Source organism: Lepidothrix coronata, unplaced genomic scaffold (assembly GCF_001604755.1).
Source record: "Lepidothrix coronata isolate B3197 unplaced genomic scaffold, Lepidothrix_coronata-1.0 Scaffold140, whole genome shotgun sequence".
In the NCBI taxonomy this organism is placed as follows: domain Eukaryota; kingdom Metazoa; phylum Chordata; class Aves; order Passeriformes; family Pipridae; genus Lepidothrix; species Lepidothrix coronata.
In genome coordinates, this window is record NW_016690320.1 from 1,698,935 (window position 1) to 1,719,553 (window position 20,619).

At 37.0% G+C, this 20,619-nt stretch overlaps 1 protein-coding gene across 2 annotated transcripts in view; it reads left to right on the forward strand.

Moving 5' to 3' along the window:
* Nucleotides 1-20,619, forward strand: part of NEDD4 (neural precursor cell expressed, developmentally down-regulated 4, E3 ubiquitin protein ligase) — a 54,317-nt gene that overhangs the window by 31,354 nt on the left and 2,344 nt on the right. For both annotated transcript variants that reach the window (XM_017827544.1, XM_017827543.1), the window contains 22 exons: nucleotides 1,554-1,604; nucleotides 2,438-2,499; nucleotides 4,312-4,414; nucleotides 5,097-5,266; nucleotides 5,791-5,908; nucleotides 6,045-6,212; nucleotides 8,017-8,082; nucleotides 8,675-8,794; nucleotides 9,238-9,444; nucleotides 10,396-10,473; nucleotides 10,701-10,755; nucleotides 10,851-10,909; nucleotides 11,804-11,869; nucleotides 13,153-13,382; nucleotides 13,916-14,037; nucleotides 14,137-14,207; nucleotides 15,781-15,876; nucleotides 16,912-16,985; nucleotides 17,124-17,184; nucleotides 17,773-17,832; nucleotides 17,928-18,035; nucleotides 18,624-18,720. In XM_017827544.1, the coding sequence (XP_017683033.1) occupies nucleotides 1,554-1,604; nucleotides 2,438-2,499; nucleotides 4,312-4,414; nucleotides 5,097-5,266; nucleotides 5,791-5,908; nucleotides 6,045-6,212; nucleotides 8,017-8,082; nucleotides 8,675-8,794; nucleotides 9,238-9,444; nucleotides 10,396-10,473; nucleotides 10,701-10,755; nucleotides 10,851-10,909; nucleotides 11,804-11,869; nucleotides 13,153-13,382; nucleotides 13,916-14,037; nucleotides 14,137-14,207; nucleotides 15,781-15,876; nucleotides 16,912-16,985; nucleotides 17,124-17,184; nucleotides 17,773-17,832; nucleotides 17,928-18,035; nucleotides 18,624-18,720 (2,242 nt within the window). The remainder of the gene's footprint in view (nucleotides 1-1,553; nucleotides 1,605-2,437; nucleotides 2,500-4,311; nucleotides 4,415-5,096; nucleotides 5,267-5,790; nucleotides 5,909-6,044; nucleotides 6,213-8,016; nucleotides 8,083-8,674; nucleotides 8,795-9,237; nucleotides 9,445-10,395; nucleotides 10,474-10,700; nucleotides 10,756-10,850; nucleotides 10,910-11,803; nucleotides 11,870-13,152; nucleotides 13,383-13,915; nucleotides 14,038-14,136; nucleotides 14,208-15,780; nucleotides 15,877-16,911; nucleotides 16,986-17,123; nucleotides 17,185-17,772; nucleotides 17,833-17,927; nucleotides 18,036-18,623; nucleotides 18,721-20,619) is intronic.

Genomic DNA, 20,619 nt, shown 5'->3' on the forward strand with positions numbered 1-20,619 from the left:
GGGCAACAGAGGTAAAGAACAAAGGTACCAGAATCATTAAGGGAGAAAGAACTGCTTCAGGAAATACCTATAGCCTTCAATGTCTGGGCTGTTTGAGTGGAGAATGCTGTCAGTGGGACCAAAAAATGGATAGAATTGGACTGGACTTGTTAATACCGTAAAACACTGGCATTGAAAATTAAAATATAGTTGTGCTAGAAGGAAGGTGAAACACGGTTTTGTCCTGAATTGAAGGGAATAGATATTGGCAAAATGCAGAGCCTTGTGGTGGGAAAGTTTTGTGGACGAACACCATCACCTGGGGTGATGAGTTTGAATAAAAGCTTGTGGTACAGCAACGCATTTAGGACAGAATAGGCACCAAATCTTTTGTTAGCTAGAAAAATCAGGAAGCCTAAAATTCCAGAGGCTGCACAGACCATACTGTGGAAGACTCTCACAGCTCCTTACTCAGTCAACGCAAAAAAGTGTAGTCTTGTTACAGGGAGGTATTTTTAAAACTGTAGGTTTATATATACCTTCAAAAAATTGTGTGCTGTCCTGATTTTAGCACACAGGCAGGGATTTGTCTTCATGTTAAATGACCCATATAATACATTTTCCTGCTTTTGTGGAGGCTTGCAAAGGTTTTCAGATCACCAATGGATTTGAAGCAACTCAGCACATGCTCCAGTAATCCTGCAAGAAGTCAAGTCAAGTACTTTGTTGATGGTGGTTATTGCTGAATACTGAAATTACCTACGTGGATTACTAAAGTCTTAATTTCTTTGGCAAGCAGGAATCAATGATCAGAAGTAAAATGTACAGTGACAACTGTGTACTGTCAGTCCCTGCCCTGGTCCAGCAGCACAGGCTGGAGGGAATCAAGCTGTGAAGCTGCTGCATTCATACTCTGGTTGGAGTCAGACAGTCCAGACGTCTAAGTCAGGGCAGAATCTTTCAGATAGTACTTGTTAAAACTAAACTCTGCCATGTGTGTAGACAAGAGGTAATTTTTCATAGTTATAACAGATTTTGATGCCAAACTTGAAGCTCCTGTGCCGGGCTTGGGACCACCAGAATTTCTGGAACTTCCAAAGCACTTATCACAGATTAAACTTATTTTTGCTTCATGTTATCTTTGACAGTAGCTGTATTATTTGGAAAAGAAAAAACATGTTTATACATGCCTGCTTTGAACAGCTGCCTGGGCTAATAGACACTGTCAGGTGCTCTTAGGTGGAGGGTCTTTTAGGACGATCTTTCTGCTGGAGATGCTGAACAACTCTCCTCATTTTTCTTAACATTAGTCTGTCTTATTTAATAAACAATCTAAATCTCCACCCCCAGCTCCCTCAAAATTCACTTTGAAGAAGGCAGAACTGTCCAAGGCTTTGAGTGTTGGGTCAATCAGAAGTTGTTCTGTACAGAACAACTTTTATTGCCTAGAATTTCAAGTTGCCTTCAGGTTCTTAGAGAGGATTGCTGTGCTAGCGGGGTGTTGGGACATGGTTTTTAAAACACTTTGCAGCTTTCAGCTTTCTGTGGTTTTTGTTTGTTTTTATTTTCTGTAGACTCGAGATGACTTTCTTGGACAAGTGGATATTCCTCTTTATCAGCTACCGGTTTGTATTTTTGTTTGCTTGTGTTTCACGACTATGATAGGGAATAAATATTTCTGTATGCACTGTGGTAGTCATCTGAGGAGGTTAACTGTACTGATAATACATGTGATTAAGTTCTCCTGCTCTGTGGGTTCTTAGTTTTATTTTGTGGATTTGTTAGGGGTTTTTCAGTGCTGATATTTATTTAAAAATGGAGGTTACCTTGGGATTAGATATTGGTTTCTGCTGCTACAAGAGTTAAAAGTGCTTTTAGCTTTTTCATAGATTAACAGTTTTAAAGATAAGAAGAGATTGTAATTATTGTAATTTCTTAAAATATTTTCTTTAAAGTCTGTAAATTTACTTTTAATGTTTCTTATTCATGTAACCAGATACAAAAAAAGGTAAGTGGGAAATAGAGCTTAGTGTTGCTTTGGACATGTTTTTTCTGTTTTTTATATTCCTTTTGCAAAGCACATGATTAGTTTTTTTAAAAAAATCACCAAGAACATTGAAACAAATAAGCTTTTTCATTATCCTCTGAGGTTTCAAAACATTAGTAGATACTAACAGGTTCATCAGCAAGTGTTTTAAAGACAGAATAGTAATCATGGCAAAACCTTTCCAAGAGCAGTTGTTGTTTTGTTCTCTAGACACTGAGAAGTAACTTTTTTTCTTGAACCAGAGTGTTAGGCTTATTACTAAGATTAAAACTGGTATTACTGTTACTGTACCTGAACCTGTGATTTAAATTTTAAAATGTTACAAAGAAATTAATTGTAAGTTTCTGATAGTTTTCTTTAACTTCAAGTGCTTGATAAAGATTTGTCTTGAAAAAACTTGTCTTATTCCAGACAGAAAATCCAAGTATGGAGAGACCATATACATTTAAGGATTTTGTTCTTCATCCAAGAAGGTTAGTAAATAGCACATGGAAATTCTAACTTTCATATCTAAACAGTGTTGTTGTGTAATTAGTTGTAAATATGTAAATATTGTCTAAATTTGTCTCTTTTCATCAAAGAAATTTGAGTGTCCATTTGTAAGATATTATGGTTCTACTAAAAAGTCAGAATTTGTTTAAATACTTCTTGATTATTTGTTAAGAATAAATCATTTTTCTTCAGGCCACGATATAATTTGCATTGTAACTTCATCTGCCCAATTTACTGTTTCACTGAACAGTGAAAACGGAGGCCAGTATTGTGCATTAACTCATTTATCCCTTTTCAACTTAAAATTGTTTCCTGCCTTCCTGTCTCTTTTGTTTACCTGTTTCATGTGAACAGTTTCATGTGACCTTTATAATAAACATATAAAAAATTACACTGAAAAGCAGCTAAACATTTAGGAAGGCCTATGTTAAAAAAGACAAGGAATTTCTAAATTATAGGTAACATTTGGACACTGATATTAATGTTAAGCATTTCATGTTTGTTTTTAAAATGCAGCTTCTTAACCTAAATCTGAGCAATTTTTAGCAATTTAGAAATAAAATACATGAAATGCATATCAATATTTTTCAGTTAGTAGGTTCCAATTTAGAAATAACAGCAGAATATGTGGGATCTATAGATCTTCCTCAGCCAGAGGTATTTTTAAAGTATTTTACACTTTTTGATTTTTAGTAGATCAATGGTTTTAAAAGAGTTATCGAATATCAAGCTTCAATTTGACCTCCTATTTTTCTGAATTTAACATTTCCTATTCTGCGAATGAATGAAGAATATTTATTGTCTCTACATGAATGAACTTCAGTAGTTTTTTATCAAGGACCTGACCTCTTCTCGTGGTGGCTGCCACATGAGTTTGGCAGTACTTTACAGTTAGAGGTTCTGCCACAGGTTCAGGCACTTTTCTGCCTTGAAATCTTATGGTAATTTTTAGATGCTTTAGTACTGCTAATGCATGTTCTTCAATTCTGCTCATATCTGCATTTACTTAGAGAGGAATATTAATAGTAAGGTTACTACCTTCCCAATACCTGAAAAGCATGACTTTTACTGTTTGCATTGGAAAGTAAGAGAGTTGGTGACTTCCTCTTTCAAGTGGATGTGGACTTTTCTCAGACCTAGATAAACATTAGACCTTTGTGATCCGTTTTTGGGTTGTTTTCCCATTTTGATAAGATGAGTATCCAGTTAACTGACTGGTGATATTTTCAGGACTCCTACTTTTTTATTTTACACCAACAGTCAAATAAATGAGAAAATTTGGCAGATTTCTTTACCAATTCAAAATACTAAATAAAATCAACATGGGGAAATGCTTTTTTCAGGCTTCTAATGTTGTATTATGCTAAATACAGAGAGGCAGATGCTGAAGTGTGTGAGCTTGCTGTAACTTAGTGTTAGGAAAAGTAGTTCTGCAGGTTGACATAATGCTTGATAGATTATCTGCACACAGTTGAATTCTTATAAATATATGAATTAACTTGTCTTTATGTTCTTGTTCTTTATAGTTATGCCTTGGATACTAGGGAAGTTTTCAGTAGAGTGAGTTGGAAAGAAAGTTTTCCAGTTATGGTGCATAATATCAAGATGCATCTGGAAATCTAAAAACTCAATACCATTATAGAACTCAATTAATTAATAGAACTCAATTAATTAATTATAAAAAGGCAAGTTTGGGTGGAGAAACTTAAGAATAATCCTCTAGTCAGCTATTTTATTTCCTGAGAACAATTTCACAAGTGCACAATCAGATAATTTTATTTTCTCTTCTGCAGCCATAAATCAAGAGTTAAAGGCCACCTTAGATTAAAAATGACTTACTTACCTAAAAACAACGGGTCGGAAGAAGAAACCACAGAACAGGCTGAAGAATTAGAGGTGGGAGAAAAATGTGTTTATTGCTGAAAAACAAATGTTAGGAATCACTCTAAATATAAATGAGCTATAAATAGTGTTTTAGAAACAAACCAGTTGCTTGTATCTTGCATAAAATTGTAAGTCTGAGTTTCTGTTGTAGGTTTAATGTTGTTTGACCGCAGACACAACATCTTTCTGGTTTTAGAATTTCAACTCTCTCCAATTCGTAGAGATATTTTGATTTTAACTGCTGTGTATATGTAACCTTTTGTAAGCACATCCAGTGTAAATTAATGGATTTCTTTTAAAGGCTTACCTCTATTCAGCATCACCACCTTTGCTGTAATTAAACTTTGTTACGAAAGGGTATCCTCATCCACCTAGGACATTGGCAGCATGTGTATGAAATGACATTTGTTCACTTTTTTTAATGTATTCTGTGAATGCTCTTTATTTTCCTGGAATAACGACTTCTGATACTAATATGTTTAAGGAACTTAACCAAGTTTTCTAAATTTCTTAAATAAGATTTCTGCATGCATGATTTGCCCTGTTCATTTTTGAGAAATGAACAGGCCAAGCCAAACTTACTGGCTTGAGATATAATGGAACTACACCTTAAAAAGGGGGAGAGTGGCTTAATAAATTGAGATACTTTTTTCAGCTTTGGTAATATTAAAAGCACTTATGTGATATCTCTTAGCCTGGATGGATTATCTTGGACCAACCAGATGCTGCTAGCCAGCCACAACAGCAGCAGCAGGAATCTCCTCCACTGCCTGCAGGCTGGGAAGAAAGGCAGGACATCCTTGGCAGGACCTACTATGTCAATCATGAATTCAGAAGGACACAGTGGAAAAGACCAACTGCTCAGTATGTGTTTTGGCCTGAAAATTCAAGTCTTGTAGCTGGTTCGCTCTAATTACATTGAAAGCAAGGGGAATTAGTGGAGGGCTTTCTGTAGCTTAACTTTCAAGCCTATGTGGGCAATGGTCACTGGCTGGAGGTCATTTTGACTGCACCGTGCACTTCCTTTGCTCTGGAAGTATGTGCCCAAATAGAAACTGGTTGCAATTAAAGAGATAAGAACTATAGTAATGGAAAGGAAATTTTTCGGTTTCAAGCCTGGTTCTTCCTTCCCGTCAGGGACTTCATTAAATTATTTCCCTTATTTTTTTCCTCTGGAATGCTACCTGTTTCTTTATTTTAACTTACACTTCACGTTGACACAAATGCTTGCTCATTTTAAACAGCTTACATGAAGTTTTATAGTCCAGACTGTTCCTTTTTCCTCTGCCAGAACGACTGTGATGTGTGTTTTAGCTGTTAGCCTGGCTTACTGTTGAGAGATAAAATGTGGCTGCTGTGTGCTGAGTTCTCCCCTTCCACCCCACCAGGGACAATGTGGCTGTGGCAGATATGGGCAGTGTGCAGCTGGAGGCCCAGCACGTGTTCACTCACCGGCGACAGATATCAGAGGAGACAGAAAATGTGGACAACAGAGATTCCCCCGAGGTAAAAGAGTAAATCTCTTAAGTGTTCCTGAAATGCAAATGGCTTTTTAATCTAGTCTACTCAAAAAGCTTGTCTTAACTCATTGTAACTTGAAACTACTTTCTAAAAGCATTTTTTCTTTATTTTCTTTTTAAAGAGCTGGGAAATCATAACTGAAGACGAGGCAACAATGTATAGCAGTCAGAACCTTCAAATACCTCTCTCGCAGAGTAGTTGTGACATTCAGACTCATCTTGCAGAAGAATTGAGTAACAGACTTACTACCTCTGGAAGTTCAGCTACTGGCCAGTCAGCAGCCTACACTGTAAATTATTTTTCTTGTTGTTCTAATGTAGAAATATCTACAGTATTTTGCACAAAATGTTACTGCTGGTAGATTTAGATCCGTAAATATTTCATTTAGCAATTTTTTAATTTTATCTCGAATGCAGAGATTTTAAGACTAGTCTTTTTACTATAGAAACCCATCTAAACAAACATTTTATTCTTCCCTACTTTGCTTACATGAATTTCTGCCTGAGGTTAAAACAGGCTTGTGTGAACTGCTTTTCAGTCTGTAAATCTACTTCTTAGTCCAGTGTCATAGGGCTGCTGAAAACGAGGGATGAAGAAAGCTGTCTATATCCTGACAGCTTATTTCTAAAGGAGTTGTGCTATGGGGGTGCCTTTTCCCACTACAACAACTCTTAAGATAGATAATTTTTCTTTGTGAATATTGGGATAAGGTTTTATGATTGGGCTGAGCAGACCTGCTGATTCCATAGCAGTGAAAAAGGGAGCTTGCCATACAATTCCACAGCCCTTGTGCCAGTTGTGAAACTTGTCTGACCTCTGACTGAGTCTGTTCAGCTTGCTAAACCAGCAGAAAACTATTCTCTCTTTTCCCCTACTCTGTTTTTTTGCAGCTATAGCAAGCTGAAACAGCATGCTGAGTTGTCTGACAAATACTATGGTGGCAAAGGAAAGCAGCAGGAGTACATAGCCAGAGATAAAACTTGTCTTTTTCATGGTAGCAAGCAATTAAGCTCAGCTGTCTTGTGAAAGCCGAGCTCCACAAACAGCCCTGTAACTTGATACATGACCTGAGAAATCCACTGTCCATTGAGGAAAGCCCATAGAGGTGACCCAGACCATCTAGTCTGTTAGATTTGGGTAGTGAAGTAATCATTAGCTTTTGTGATGTTGAGGATGCCATTCCAAATGTAAATTTGGGATTGACAGTGTTCATCTGAGTTTGTACAAATGCATCACTGGTGTTGCTGGAAATAGCCAACTGAGTAACAAGACTTTACTTGATCTCTGCTATTCAGCATCCAGTGGGTAGCAAGAAAACCCAGCTTGCTTGGGTGGCCTGAGCAAAGACAGAGGCTGATGTTCAAATTATTTGCTAGAGTCAGATAGAATGACATTCCTGCCTCTCTTCACCTCCACTGCCCACAAAAAAAAAAAAATTAAAGACTTAATCGTGGTTTTTCTTTGAAGTATTCTAAAAGGGTACGTAGACAGGGAAAAATCCTTCAAATAATCAGGGAAATCCTGGAGCAAGATGAATTACAGTTGCTTAATTGTAGCAAATGAGGTCTAAATATGGCACTAGACAGAAAGGTGAACGCTTATGCAAAGTCAAGGGATTGAATTACTCTTCTCAAACTGGCTGTGTTGGACTCTCACATCTTGTCATTATTCACTTAATCTATTCTCTGGAAAGTTGTGTTAGCTGTGATGTATCACAGGCTTTACTCTACTGACAAGATAACACGGTAAGTTCTATGCTGTAAATTCAACTGTGATGTAACTAGTTGTAATTAACTCTAATGTTTTACATGCCAAAACATCTATTGCTGTGGTTTTCTGAACTTTCACAAGCCTCTATTATTCTGTTTTAAGATTATAATAGACACTGTGAACTTAATGTTTCTAGCAGTGTTAAAACAGGAGTTTCAAAAATATATTAAATCACTGTTTCAAAACAAATACAACACTTTGTTCCAGATGAGAACTGTAATAGTTTGAAGTGTAATAACCATTGTTGACTGTTTGCTGCCATCCTTAAAGCTGCTAATAATAATAATAATAGCTAACGTGTCATTTCTCTTCACTACTTAAAGAACCATTCCGGCAGAAGAGGTAGTCTGCAAACATACAGACTTGAAGAGCAGCCTGCACATCCAGTGGTATGTCATTTTCCAAAAAACACAGGCTTTTATGTGTATTATGTGCTGACATTTCAAATGAGATTTGGCCTTCCATGTCCAGCAGCTGTCCTGACAAAATGACAATTATGAGTCTAGTTCAGTTGTAAAGCTTTCAAGTTCCAACTTTAGCATTAGCTTGATGCATGGATAGAGCCTGCAGAAGGAAGGCTCTTATGAAGATACGAGTTTTGTTTTTCAGATTGTTTGCCTTATAATTGTTTACTTCTAATTAGAAGCTATATCATGTTACATTATGTTTTCATGGTGACTCTGCAAACTATGAGCTGCTAGCCAGAAGTACTAGGCTGGGTCAGCCATGCCTAAAGCAGCTTTGTAAACGAATTATTTTACATGAGGAGCTTGAATTTTAAATAAACAAACAAATAAAAGTCTCTTACTCCAAACTATTCAGTAAGGACCTAAATACTTCTTATCTATTTTATCCAGTTCGTAAAAGTCATGAACCTTCTGGATTATAGTTTTGTTGTTTTAATTTGACAGAGGAAAACCTTTTCACAGTAAGTTTCATGGTTTTCTTAATTGTTTTTCATCTGTTATTACTTATATTTAGTTACTGCCTACTTCATCTGGATTACCCCCAGGCTGGGAAGAACGACAAGATGACAAAGGAAGATCATATTATATAGATCACAATTCTAGAACCACTACCTGGATAAAGCCAGTTGTACAGGTACTGTCTCGTCTAATATATCGATGTTTTTATTCATTTAACCTTTTAAACATCTCGCGTCATAGAAATGAAGTTGAGAGACCTCTTTGACACAGAGCCTATGAAAGGCATAAACTAGTAAAGTACTACATAAAATATCTGAGAGACTGCAAGGAGAGTTAGGAACAGTAATATTTATGGCAAGTCACTCTACTGTGAATGTACCAAGGAGGTTTTCTGGAGTGATAGCTGACTGAGGAGGCCGAAAGGCTTCTTTTAACCTTGATAGCATGATCAGTGATTTTTAGTCGATGTTGATATTAGACTAAACAAATCTGTGTACTGTCTGGCACTTGCTTTATGAAACTGCTTTCATCAGTCAAAAATATAGGCTAATAGAAAAAATATATTGCTTTACAGGGCTTTGATTTGATATGATTTTTTTTTTTGGTCATTTACCATAGATTGCTACAGAAACAAGTCAGGTGTCGGCTGCACAAAATATCTCTGTAGGAAGACAGCCACAAGCAACATCAAGTGACTCATCACAACAGTCTTCTCAGCAGCAGCCTGAAGTGGAGCAAGGATTCCTCCCTAAAGGCTGGGAAGTCCGACATGCACCCAATGGGAGACCATTCTTTATTGACCACAATACCAAAACCACAACATGGGTAATGGGCAGCTGCTCTCATGGACTGAAATTCTAGTTCCTCTCAAATCAAAACTGTGCTACTTTCAGCAAGCTTCTGTATAGATCTTTAGTGCCAAGATAGCTGTGTCTGTTAAGGAGCATATGTAATGCCAAATAATTTAAAATACGTGAAATGAGTAGAAGATTATCAGTTTTACTACTTGTATTGGTATTTGAAAGTTTATTTGAAAGCTTGGAAGGAGGAAAATACGAATCTGTTTCTCAGATGTAAAGTACCTCCTAGATGACATTGTAAAACTGAGATAGCTTGTATGTGCTGTTAACAGAAATCAGTTTTGTAAACTTACCTTCAGCATGAAGTCCATTACCTTGAATTTATCACAGGGAACAATGTGGATATTTAGGAAAGCAGACCAGGTGCAGCTACAATATGGATGAGGGAGTTGTACAGCTGCAGTTCCACAGAGTGGTACTGCACACCACTTGGCAGTGCTATTAGATGGACTTAAACATTTCAGGAGTAGGTCAGTATTACTGACAGGTGAAAGGGAAAGAGAGAAATGCGTTAAATGGATTCAAAATGAGGTTTTCTCCAGGTTTATGGAAAGAACTCATTTAACACAACCACCCAACTGAACAACAAAAAAACCCCACCAAACCTAAAATGCACAAGGTGTGCCAGAAACTGTATGGAAAGACTAATTCGACTCAATTACACAAAAATTGAGTTGAATGAGGGAGTTTTAGTTATATATATGTAAACAGAATAAGCTGAGAGGACACTAGAAGATGATTGTAAATTACTGGAGTAGTGAGAATCCCCAAGGATTCCCCCGGCTGCAGAATATGCAACAATTACCTAGTTGGTGCTAGGTGTATTCTTTACACAATCGTTAGTAAAGAGGAAAAAATTAAAAGCAGAACAAAACAGCAAAAGGATTTTAACATGCTGCTTGTTTTCTTTTCAAAGGAAGATCCAAGACTGAAAATTCCTGCTCACCCGAGGAGAAAGACTTCCCTAGATCCAGTAGACCTGGGCCCATTACCAGTAAGTAAACTCTTTTGTATTTGTTTTTCAGATGAAACAGTGTAATCATTTAAATTAGTATTATTGACATTTGCACGTGATAAAATGTGGCCTACTTTTTCCTACCAAAAATACTCTATTTTGAATTCCAGTGCTGACAGTAGATTGGGGGTGGGGGAATGCCCACAACTGCAGATCATGTTGAGTTCTGTGCAAACTGTATGATCAGAAATTTATGATTCTTGCAGCCAGGGTGGGAAGAGAGAACTCACACGGATGGAAGAATATTCTTCATAAACCACAGTATGTACAACGTTGTATTCTCCCCCACTTATCATTTTATTTCTGAACATTATCTAAATGGAACTTAATGGGACTGATCAAGAAATGTCTTGCAGATACAAAGAGAACACAATGGGAGGATCCCCGACTGCAGAATGTGGCTATAACTGGACCAGTAAGCATTCCTTATGTAGATTTTCATGTTTTTCAAGAATACTGTTAATAGCATCCAAATAAACTCTTGTCATTTATCAGTTATTCAGTCTAGAAGGTGAAACTTCCAGGGCCTTTGAACAAAGCATTTTTATTTTTTCTTAAAGACTATTTAAAAAGCTTTCTGTGGAAATGATCTTTAAATGCCAGAAAAAAAAAAAGCAGTTCCCATGGTAGTAAAAGTTTCCCCCTGAGGGGGAGGGATTTAAAGTGGATAAAAAACTGTATTTTTTTTATCCACACTAGCTCAACTCAAGAATTAAACTTGAGAAAAAAGAAAAAAAAAATCTCTTAAAAAGGAATGAAATTAATTGCCAACTGAAAAAATAATTATCTAGCCTTGATACTTAATCTGAAGTGCAAAATCACCAGGACTAATTGCAAAGCTGGTACACATTATAATTATAGATGGGTTTTAGTGTTCAGCTGATATGTGTGTTTATTAATAGCCCACGTATGTAAACAGCCTTCCCTGTTCATGGAAAATAGAGGGGTTTGTAGCCAGGTCTCTCATGATACAGCAGGAAAGACTCTGCGTTCTGTACGTCACCAAAGGCATTTGGGTCACTTTGATCTGGGCCAGGCAGGGATCTCAGTTTGTTGCATCAGCTGATGGAGAAGTTCAGGATAAATTCTATGGAACTGCTCTGAGCAGAGAAGTTTATGAGTTGAAAGTCCAGATGTTTATGAGTTGAAAGTCTCCCCTGCCACTCAGTAAAGCATGTATTCCTGTTATCTCAGAACTTAAATGTGTTGTCTATGTTTCACAAACGTAGACTAGTTTATATGACATTAATTGTTAGATGATCTCAAACTTTTTCTTTTTTTTTTTTTTCTTTTTTTATTCCCCTCCAAGGCCGTGCCTTACTCCAGGGACTATAAGCGGAAGTATGAATTCTTCAGAAAGAAATTAAAGAAACAGGTCAGTTATCAGTAGGAGTCCAGCAGAAAGTTAAGAAACTTAGGCCCCTGAACAAGGGAAAGCTTAGGGTACAGGGAAGGTAAATTTACTGTCTGATCACAGATACATTTGTGAAGCAGCAACTTGGTAGCAACTAGCATTGAATCGAACAGCAGGGTTTGTGACATTATGCAGTGATGAGACTGCAAGCAATCTAACTGAAAAAGCAGGAGTTCCAAAAGTTTACAAAAGTTATGAACCTGAAAGGAGACCGGCAATAGAGAAGTTTGGAAATGGCTGATCAAGCATATAGTAGTTTTTGAAACTCAGGATATGGAAATGGAAGTTCTCCAAATAGATTTTACATCATCCATGTAGAAATCTGAACTGTCATTTTGATCAGGCTGGATAACTGAAATAACTTCTTACAGCCTTAAAATCTGAAGTTTATGAATCTCGTTGACAAATTGTAGTTTGAAGTGGCAGTGCCAGGTGTATTTATAACACATAGCATAAAAGACTGTAAATAGCATCTGGACAGCCAGATAACAATGAGTCTCTGCACGAGTGCAATCAAATTTTGTGTCCTTGGGAGATATTTTACATATATAATAAATAAAATAGTTTAGATCCACCTTTTACTTACCAGATCTGCCTATGCATTTTGAGCTGACATGTAAGTTGCACACACTTATTTATGCACCTCATTTTTTGTGTTCCTAATCAAACAAGCTTGGCATTCATTCACATGTCATTATGCTAATCTGAGAAATTATATACAGCTCAGCCACTCAATATAATTGTGGTAATTTAAGAGTTAAATACAACTGTACATTTTGTCTTACGTAAAAGAATGGGACACCTAACCTTGTAGTTGGAATATTGAACTGGAAGGAGAAATAAACCAGGTAAAATGGTTCCAAATAATTTTATGTGAGTTTTTTTACTGTGAGTAAAACTGTGAGTTTTTTTAATCAAGTTTGTAATATGATGAATGTTCACTGTCAAAAAAGACTGCATGCCTTGCTGCATGCAGAACAACTGCCCATATGCTGTTATTGGTAAGAACTTACTTTAACTGTACTTTCTTAGTATGAAATAGGACTTAGAATCTGAAATTCCCCTTGCTAGTTGAATTGTAGGTAGATAGAGTGTCTTCTCAATCATACTGTGTTATGTTTCCAAGTTGTTTAAGAAAAACATTTGTGTGCCCTTCAGTGTCTTTTTACAGAATTTGCGTACTCTGCTGTAAGATGCTGGGTTTTGTTCTATTATTCTATGTTTTCCTATTCTCTTTTTTGTAGAGTGATATTCCAAATAGATTTGAAATGAAAATTCATCGCACAACAATCCTTGAAGATTCTTATAGAAGAATTATAGCTGTAAAGAGAGCAGATTTCCTTAAAGCAAGACTTTGGATTGAATTTGATGGGGAAAAAGGTTTAGACTATGGAGGAGTGGCCAGAGAATGGTTCTTCCTTCTCTCTAAAGAAATGTTTAATCCTTATTATGGATTGTTCGAATATTCAGCTACGTAAGTAATACAGGTCTGGAAGACATGAAGACTTACCTGTGGAAAGCAGATCAAATGTATTTCTCAGACCTTCTTTAAAAATGGAATTACTGCCCCCTCACCTGCAGCTGTACAGGAGGGTTTAGTTGTTAATAAGTGCAATAATCTGCACCTTGTTGCTTGAGGGCAGAATACTGTGGAGGCAGTACCTGCATTTTGTTTTTGCAGTGGTCTAACATAAGCCATCTCCTGCTTAACAGAAGAGGCAGCACTTAACAAATAATGCACAGTATGTTATTCTGACTACTTTAAAATTAGTAGCAGTTAATCCCTTCTCTTTAGTATGTCTTTAATTTACAAAGGTGTTTCGTGGTGGTTGTTTCTGATATGCTAATTGTCTTCTGTTGAGTATTGTTAAATATTAGATTTTAACATCATGAAAAGCAATAACTGATTTAACTAGTGATGTCTTTCAGATCTTCAGATATGAGACTGTTCCAATAGTACAACATTTTGTTTTTCTTTCTCTTCCCTGTTCCCTCCCTCAACTTCAGAGATAACTATACTCTGCAGATCAATCCAAACTCTGGACTTTGCAATGAAGATCATCTCTCTTATTTCAAGTTTATAGGTCGTGTGGCTGGCATGGCTGTTTACCATGGCAAACTTTTGGATGGTTAGTATTAATTTTGTGTAATATGATATTTAGATTATTATTGTGGCTGGTTTGAATCTCAAGTTACATACTGTTGAATTTATTTCTTCTTCTTTAAAGCCTTTTTTATTCGTCCTTTTTACAAGATGATGCTCCAAAAACCAATAACACTACATGACATGGAGTCTGTGGTACGTAATTTGCTTTATCATGTATGTTAAGATTTCATGTTCATTTTAATTCTTCTCTCTATATATATGTCTAATACATTGTAAAGGTTGAAAAGGCATGATTCAAAGAAATTTTAGGCTGTATCTCTTACAAGTCTGTAAGTTGTATAGGAATTGAAACTTCCAGAGAGTATCAAATACTTAGACTCAGGTTTAAGTCAGTTGAACTGTACTGGAAACTTGACTCTAAACTTTCTATGATGTTTTCTTAAAATATTTCTAGACACTAGGGTTCTTAAAATTGGATATAAATATCTTCAGGATCCTTGTCTTAACCTGTTTTTTAAATTAGTTTGTGTCTTTGATTATTCAAAATAGTTGTATTCTTATACTTTAAGAGACTGAAAATATTTGAGTGATAACAGTGTAACATTTTTAGAAGAAAACATGGCCCTTAGAATTTTCTTGGTGGTTGGTTGCCTGATAATGGTTTTTATCTGGAGTACTCATGGGCAAAGTGATTGTTATTTGATCTCTTTAATCTATTGCTGGTTTTGTTGTCCTTTAAAACTACAGAATGTCTGTTTCTGAGTAGTAATAGATGTGTTCTGATTTATAGATGTGTTCTGATTTTTTGGGGGTGGGTTTTTTTGTGTTTTGATTTTGTTTTTGTTCAGTACTCTGGAATCATGGAATAGTTTGGTTGGGAAGAGACCCTAAAGCCCATCCAATTCCAACCCCCATGGGCAGGGACATCTTCCACCAGACCAGGTTGCTCAAAACCCCATCCAACCCTGGCCTTGAACACTGCCAGGGGTGGGGCATCCCGAGCTTCTCTGGGCAGCCTGTGCCAGGGCCTCTCCACCCTCACAGGGAAGAATGTCCTCTTAATATCTAAGCTAAATATACCCTCTTTCAGTTTAAAACCATTGTCCCTCATCCTGTCACTATACTCCTTGATAAAAAGTCCCTTTGCCATACTTTTTGTAGCCCCTTTATAGGCACTGGAAGGTGCTCTAAGGTCTCCCCAGAGCCTTTTCTTCTCAGGTTGAACAACCCCAACTCCCTCAGCCTGTCTCCATAAGCAGAGGTGCTCCAGCCCTGGGAGCATCTTTGTGGTCTCCTCTGCATTTGCTCCAGCAGGTCCACGTCCTTCATACACTGCTGGCCCCAGAGCTGGATGAAGCACTCAAAGTGGGGTCTCACAAGAGTGAAGATGAGGGGAGAATCACCTCCCTTGAGCTGCTGGTCACACTGCTTTGGATGCAGTTGACTTTATCTTAATTTTCATTTAATTTCCTAAGGCTCATTATAGTAATGCCTAATAATAAAAGGAAGATAAATAAAGGGTGAGACACAAAATATATTACTTCAGATAATGCATCTTATCACCATTTTGCTATGTGAGACATTTACACAGATTGCTGAGTCTTCAGGTTTCAAATGTCTTTAGAGCCTTGTACAATTCCAGAATCCCTGTGTCCACTAGAGGGTTGCCCTGGATAGCAGCATTCACTGGACTGTAGTGGAACCTATTGCAGCTTAAAAGGTGGCTACTCTATTTTCTGTTTACTATTTTGTAATTCTTTCTCAGGATAGTGAATATTACAATTCTCTGAGATGGATTCTTGAAAATGATCCAACAGAACTGGACCTCAGATTTATAGTTGATGAAGAACTTTTTGGTCAGGTTAGTATGTTTATTTAAAGTAGAATAGACAAAACATCAAAGAAAACATTTGACCTGTGAAATTAGCTGATTTTACCTGTGTGGTGGTAAGAGAACCCCTTCATTCCCTCAGCTGCTTTTTGCTCATGCAGTGCTTTTAACCTGTCTGGGATTTGATAAACGACTTGGAAATAAGCAGAGTTTTAAAAAACTGCTTAGGCTTTTTTCTTAAATACTACTTGCATTGAAATGTAGCTATTACTGTGAAGGCAACTCAAGATTAAGGTATCTATAGACTCATTACTTAATCTGGAGTAGAGGTTGTTTTTATGTGATTGGATGGAAAGGATGAGCTGTTTTGGAAATGGTTGGAATCACTGGGAGATAAGGTTTTTTTCTCTAATATGTACTAGAAACCTATAGAATAAACAAGTTTGTTATTTTGTAGAAAGCTATCGAAGGTAAGTCATACAAAACCTGTGGTATTTCTACATAAAAATTCCAAATGACAGCTGCCAACTAGATGTAAGTAGGATAATAACCTTTGTGGTCTTGTGTAACTGCAGTGATCCTAAGTAGGAGCAATGAGAATGTGCATCCATGATCAACTGAAAATCAGATATTTGTTTACTGAGGTTCTATCAGTATAAATCATTATATAATAGAGATGCATATTGATTCACTTACTTACTGGGACCACTGCTGAAGTGGTTCTGTAATTGTTTTTCCATGAGATTTGGAAAGAAGGCTGTGTCATGGAATATGCAGTTAGCCAAGTCCACATTACTGGAAACTTGTGTGCTGACTTGAATGGTGTATTGTAGCAGGTCAGAAAAATGGAGGTTTCCCCATTGCAGTCTAGTATCTCTGAATAATACATTTTTGTGAAAAGAATCAACCAAATTCTCTTTATCATGTGACCTGTGAGACTGGATCTCTTTCTCATGGTTTCCAAACTCTGCAGCATTCCAGAGTTCCCTGAATTACCTGATAGTAACCCAGGAATTCTGTTACACCCCTGTCTCATTTCACACCCATTCTGTGTGTTCCATTTAGACCCACCAACATGAACTGAAGAGTGGTGGATCAGAAATAGTTGTCACCAACAAGAACAAGAGAGACTACATTCAGTGAGTACTGGTCACTGTGTGCAATGTATCCACCTCTACAGGGGCTGTGGTTTAGCTTTGGTTACAAAAGGAAGTTGTTGCTTTTTGTATATAAATCACTTCTATTTTAAAAGGTTTTGCTCTCTTTTTTCCCTACAGTCTTGTAATTCAGTGGAGATTTGTGAGCAGAGTACAGAAACAAATGACAGCCTTTAAAGAGGTATAGCTTTAATTACAAAATAAATTCTTCTAAGAATTTGTTACAACTAATATCAAGCTTTTTTGGACATCCTGAAGACCCACAGATAATTTTGTTATGTATATAATGTAAGGTATAAAAAAAAGGCAGTGATACTTTTTGTAGTGTCAGCTGTGAAATATTTCAGACTTAAAAATCTTTTTGATATGTTTCTACTGAGGTGTTAAATTCATACTGAAAAACTTGCTGATTTCTCAATCATGGCTGACAGCTTTAGCTGTAGTGCAAACTACTTAATGACCTTTGCAGAAATGAAACTTAAGTATATTAGTTTGATTTAAACTAGGTTGCTTATCCTTATTTATATAAATTGTATCACATACATGATATTCAGACTTCCATATTCATCACTCAGTATTGCACAATAAAGATGTGAGAAGTCAGAGTTAAAAGCACTATAACCAAACTGCAGACTAGTGATGTCCAAACATCTGTATTTGATGTATTGCTTTGGCTCTGTTTACTAAAGCTTCTAAATATCATTCTTAATGAATAAAAATGCTTAAAAAATGTTGACTCGATTTTTAAAAACTTCCCTCATCTTTTTAGGGCTTTTTTGAACTAATACCACAGGATCTGATTAAACTTTTTGATGAAAATGAGCTAGAGGTAAGTGTATGATGGAAAAGAAAGCAAATCACAGTGAAACTTAATTTTACTGACTTAAACTTTGGTGTTGTTTGTGTGGTTTTTTATCTTTGTAGTTATTAATGTGTGGATTGGGAGATGTGGACGTGGCTGATTGGAAACTACATACAAAATACAAAAATGGCTACAACATAAACCATCAAGTAATACAGTGGTTCTGGAAGGTATCATGAAGTTCTAATATTTTTTCATTTAGAAATTGTTCAAAAGCTGCTGCCTTTCTGCTCTGCTAGTTTATTGTGTGATTAAACAATAGATTAGGTAAATATTATTTGACCATTAAAATTCCTGAGGAAGTAAGAAAACTAAAGATGAGATGCATGGTAAGAGTGTAAATACAATACTGATGCTTGCTTTTTCAAAAAAATCTGTGTCTGTCTGGGGTTAAAAATATTTCTGTGTAGGTTTTTCTGGCATGGTTACACTAAAGAGGTGTTAAACCCTTCTGTTTAATAAATTACAGGAATTTGGCTGCTAGTTCATAACATCAGGAAACTTCAAAGAAAGTAGGGGCCAGATCTTCAAGGGAAGTATTTTAACAGCCTGCTAAGCCAGTAACCATACTCTTGTTACAGTACCATTAAAAAATTGTTGACTTCATAGGCAGAGAGGTATACTGGGGGTATCACTAAAAATATGTATTTATATCTCACAGAAAATGATTTAGAGGTAGGTATTGTGTTGCATGAGTCTACTAGCTTAAAACCCTAATTTAAAAATAACTCTTTAATTGTAATCATTATCATACATAGGCAGTCTTAATGATGGACTCTGAAAAGAGAATAAGATTGCTTCAGTTTGTCACTGGCACATCCCGTGTTCCCATGAATGGGTTTGCTGAGCTGTATGGTGAGTACTTATGATTATCTTCACAACTGAGTAATAGAGAACCTGAAACCAAAATTGTCCTGATGTTTGACTTCAGACAGAGGCAAATTATTTTTCAAATTTTGCTTTGAAAATTAGTATCTATTGGTAGTTACAAGAATCAAAGTTAGAGAAGAGTCACTTAGATGACACGTGTGTCCCATGTTATATAAACACTTTGTTTTGATTCTGGTTTTGGAAGTTTCTAAATGTATAGGACTTCTCAAACAAATGTGGATTTTTAAAGTTCTCAAGAGCTGCAAAAATCCTGTTTAACACATGATTGAGCTTGAAGAAAATTCTGTTATCCAAGATCTGATTACAAAGACGTGCTGGCATCAGCAGTTAACTTCAGTTCCCCGACTGCTTTTATCTGCTCTCAAGCCACGGTTGTACAGATGCAGTTGTTTGTAAGGATATACTCCAGAGGGGACCACTGCAATGACACGAGTTAAACACAATGCCAGGAGAAAAGCTGTGAACCTACAAGGCAGAGACTGAAACAAGCAGATGACAGCGGGGAGTGACTTCAATGGCAAAGCCAGAAAAGCCACTGTGGAACGACCACGGGTGGGCAGAGAGAACAGCCCAGGAGGGTGGGGATGCTCTGCTGATGGGGAGCCTGTTTGCAGCTGCCATCAGCTATTATGTTTTCTGCTAGACTACTTTATTAAGGCTAAAAGTGCTTGAGATCCTGTGCAAATGACTGAATAGCCTGATTTGCCTATTTGATTAAGCATTTTCTTCTTTATAAACAACACATTAATTTGTTTATAAAACAAAAGAATTGTGAACAAATACCACCCACCACGTGTTCCCATTTCTCCATGTCTTCATTTTCGTTGTAAATACTTGGTTGATTTCTTGTGTTCCCTCAGTAAATAAGCTGTAAGTTCCAATGGGGAGGACAGTGCCCTCAGTAAACTTGAGCCTTGCACCTCAACCTTGGCACTGTGGGTGTTACAGCACATGCTCATCACAGGGAAACCCAATCGGAATTCTGCTGCCTCAGGAGTTCTCTTTTGTCTAAAAACACTACTAGAGGTAGAACTAAAGAATGATCCGGAGAAAGAAACTGCTGAAGCTCTTGGCTTCTTTCTGGCTGGGGTTTAGGATATCCTTGGGCAGCGTTCTGGCCAAGTCGCAGTTTCATTAATTCTATTCACTTACTCATTAATGAAAAATTCAATTAACAGTTGTCTTGCACAGTGCTTTCTTTATTTCTCCTGTGGTTATTTCTGTTTTACCATCCTCACTAAACCCCAGTGAGGATCAGAATCACTTTTCCTGTACCAGCTTTTATTTGAAGAACTGTAGGTGGTTCTTCAGTGCTCCGAGCAGGTCCGCGATGCTTTGCTGCTGCCGGGCTGTCCCCGTGGCTGTTCCCTTCCCACCCCTGCTGTGCAGCCCTGCATCTGACTTCCTAGCGGAGATCTCCCTCTCGTGGCACAGAGAGGCATTTCTGCTCCTAAAACGGCAGTGCTTGGACTCCGGGAGCAAATCCACCCAAACTGGAGAACTGGGACACTCAACAGACATTCTCTGACAAGATAGTGGTTTTTTTTTTCTCTTTTTTAAACTACACAGTCTTCTCCAGACGTACACAAATACAGCTGAGGGAAATGGTTACAAAATGTCCTTTGCATCTACTCGGTGAGGGTTGAGAAGTCCAAGAAACTTTCAGATATGACAGTTGTTGAAGGCAAGAGGTAGCTGGGGCTGCACTTGCTAGCCAAAAATGTTCTCTCAGATGCATAAGAAGGTCCTTGATGCACACATATGATCACTGGGTTTCAAAAAGTTCTCAGTTACTCAACTTTGTTGCTGTGTAGGTAAAGGTGGACATTGAATACTTTCTACTAGGTTAAATAACTTGGCACA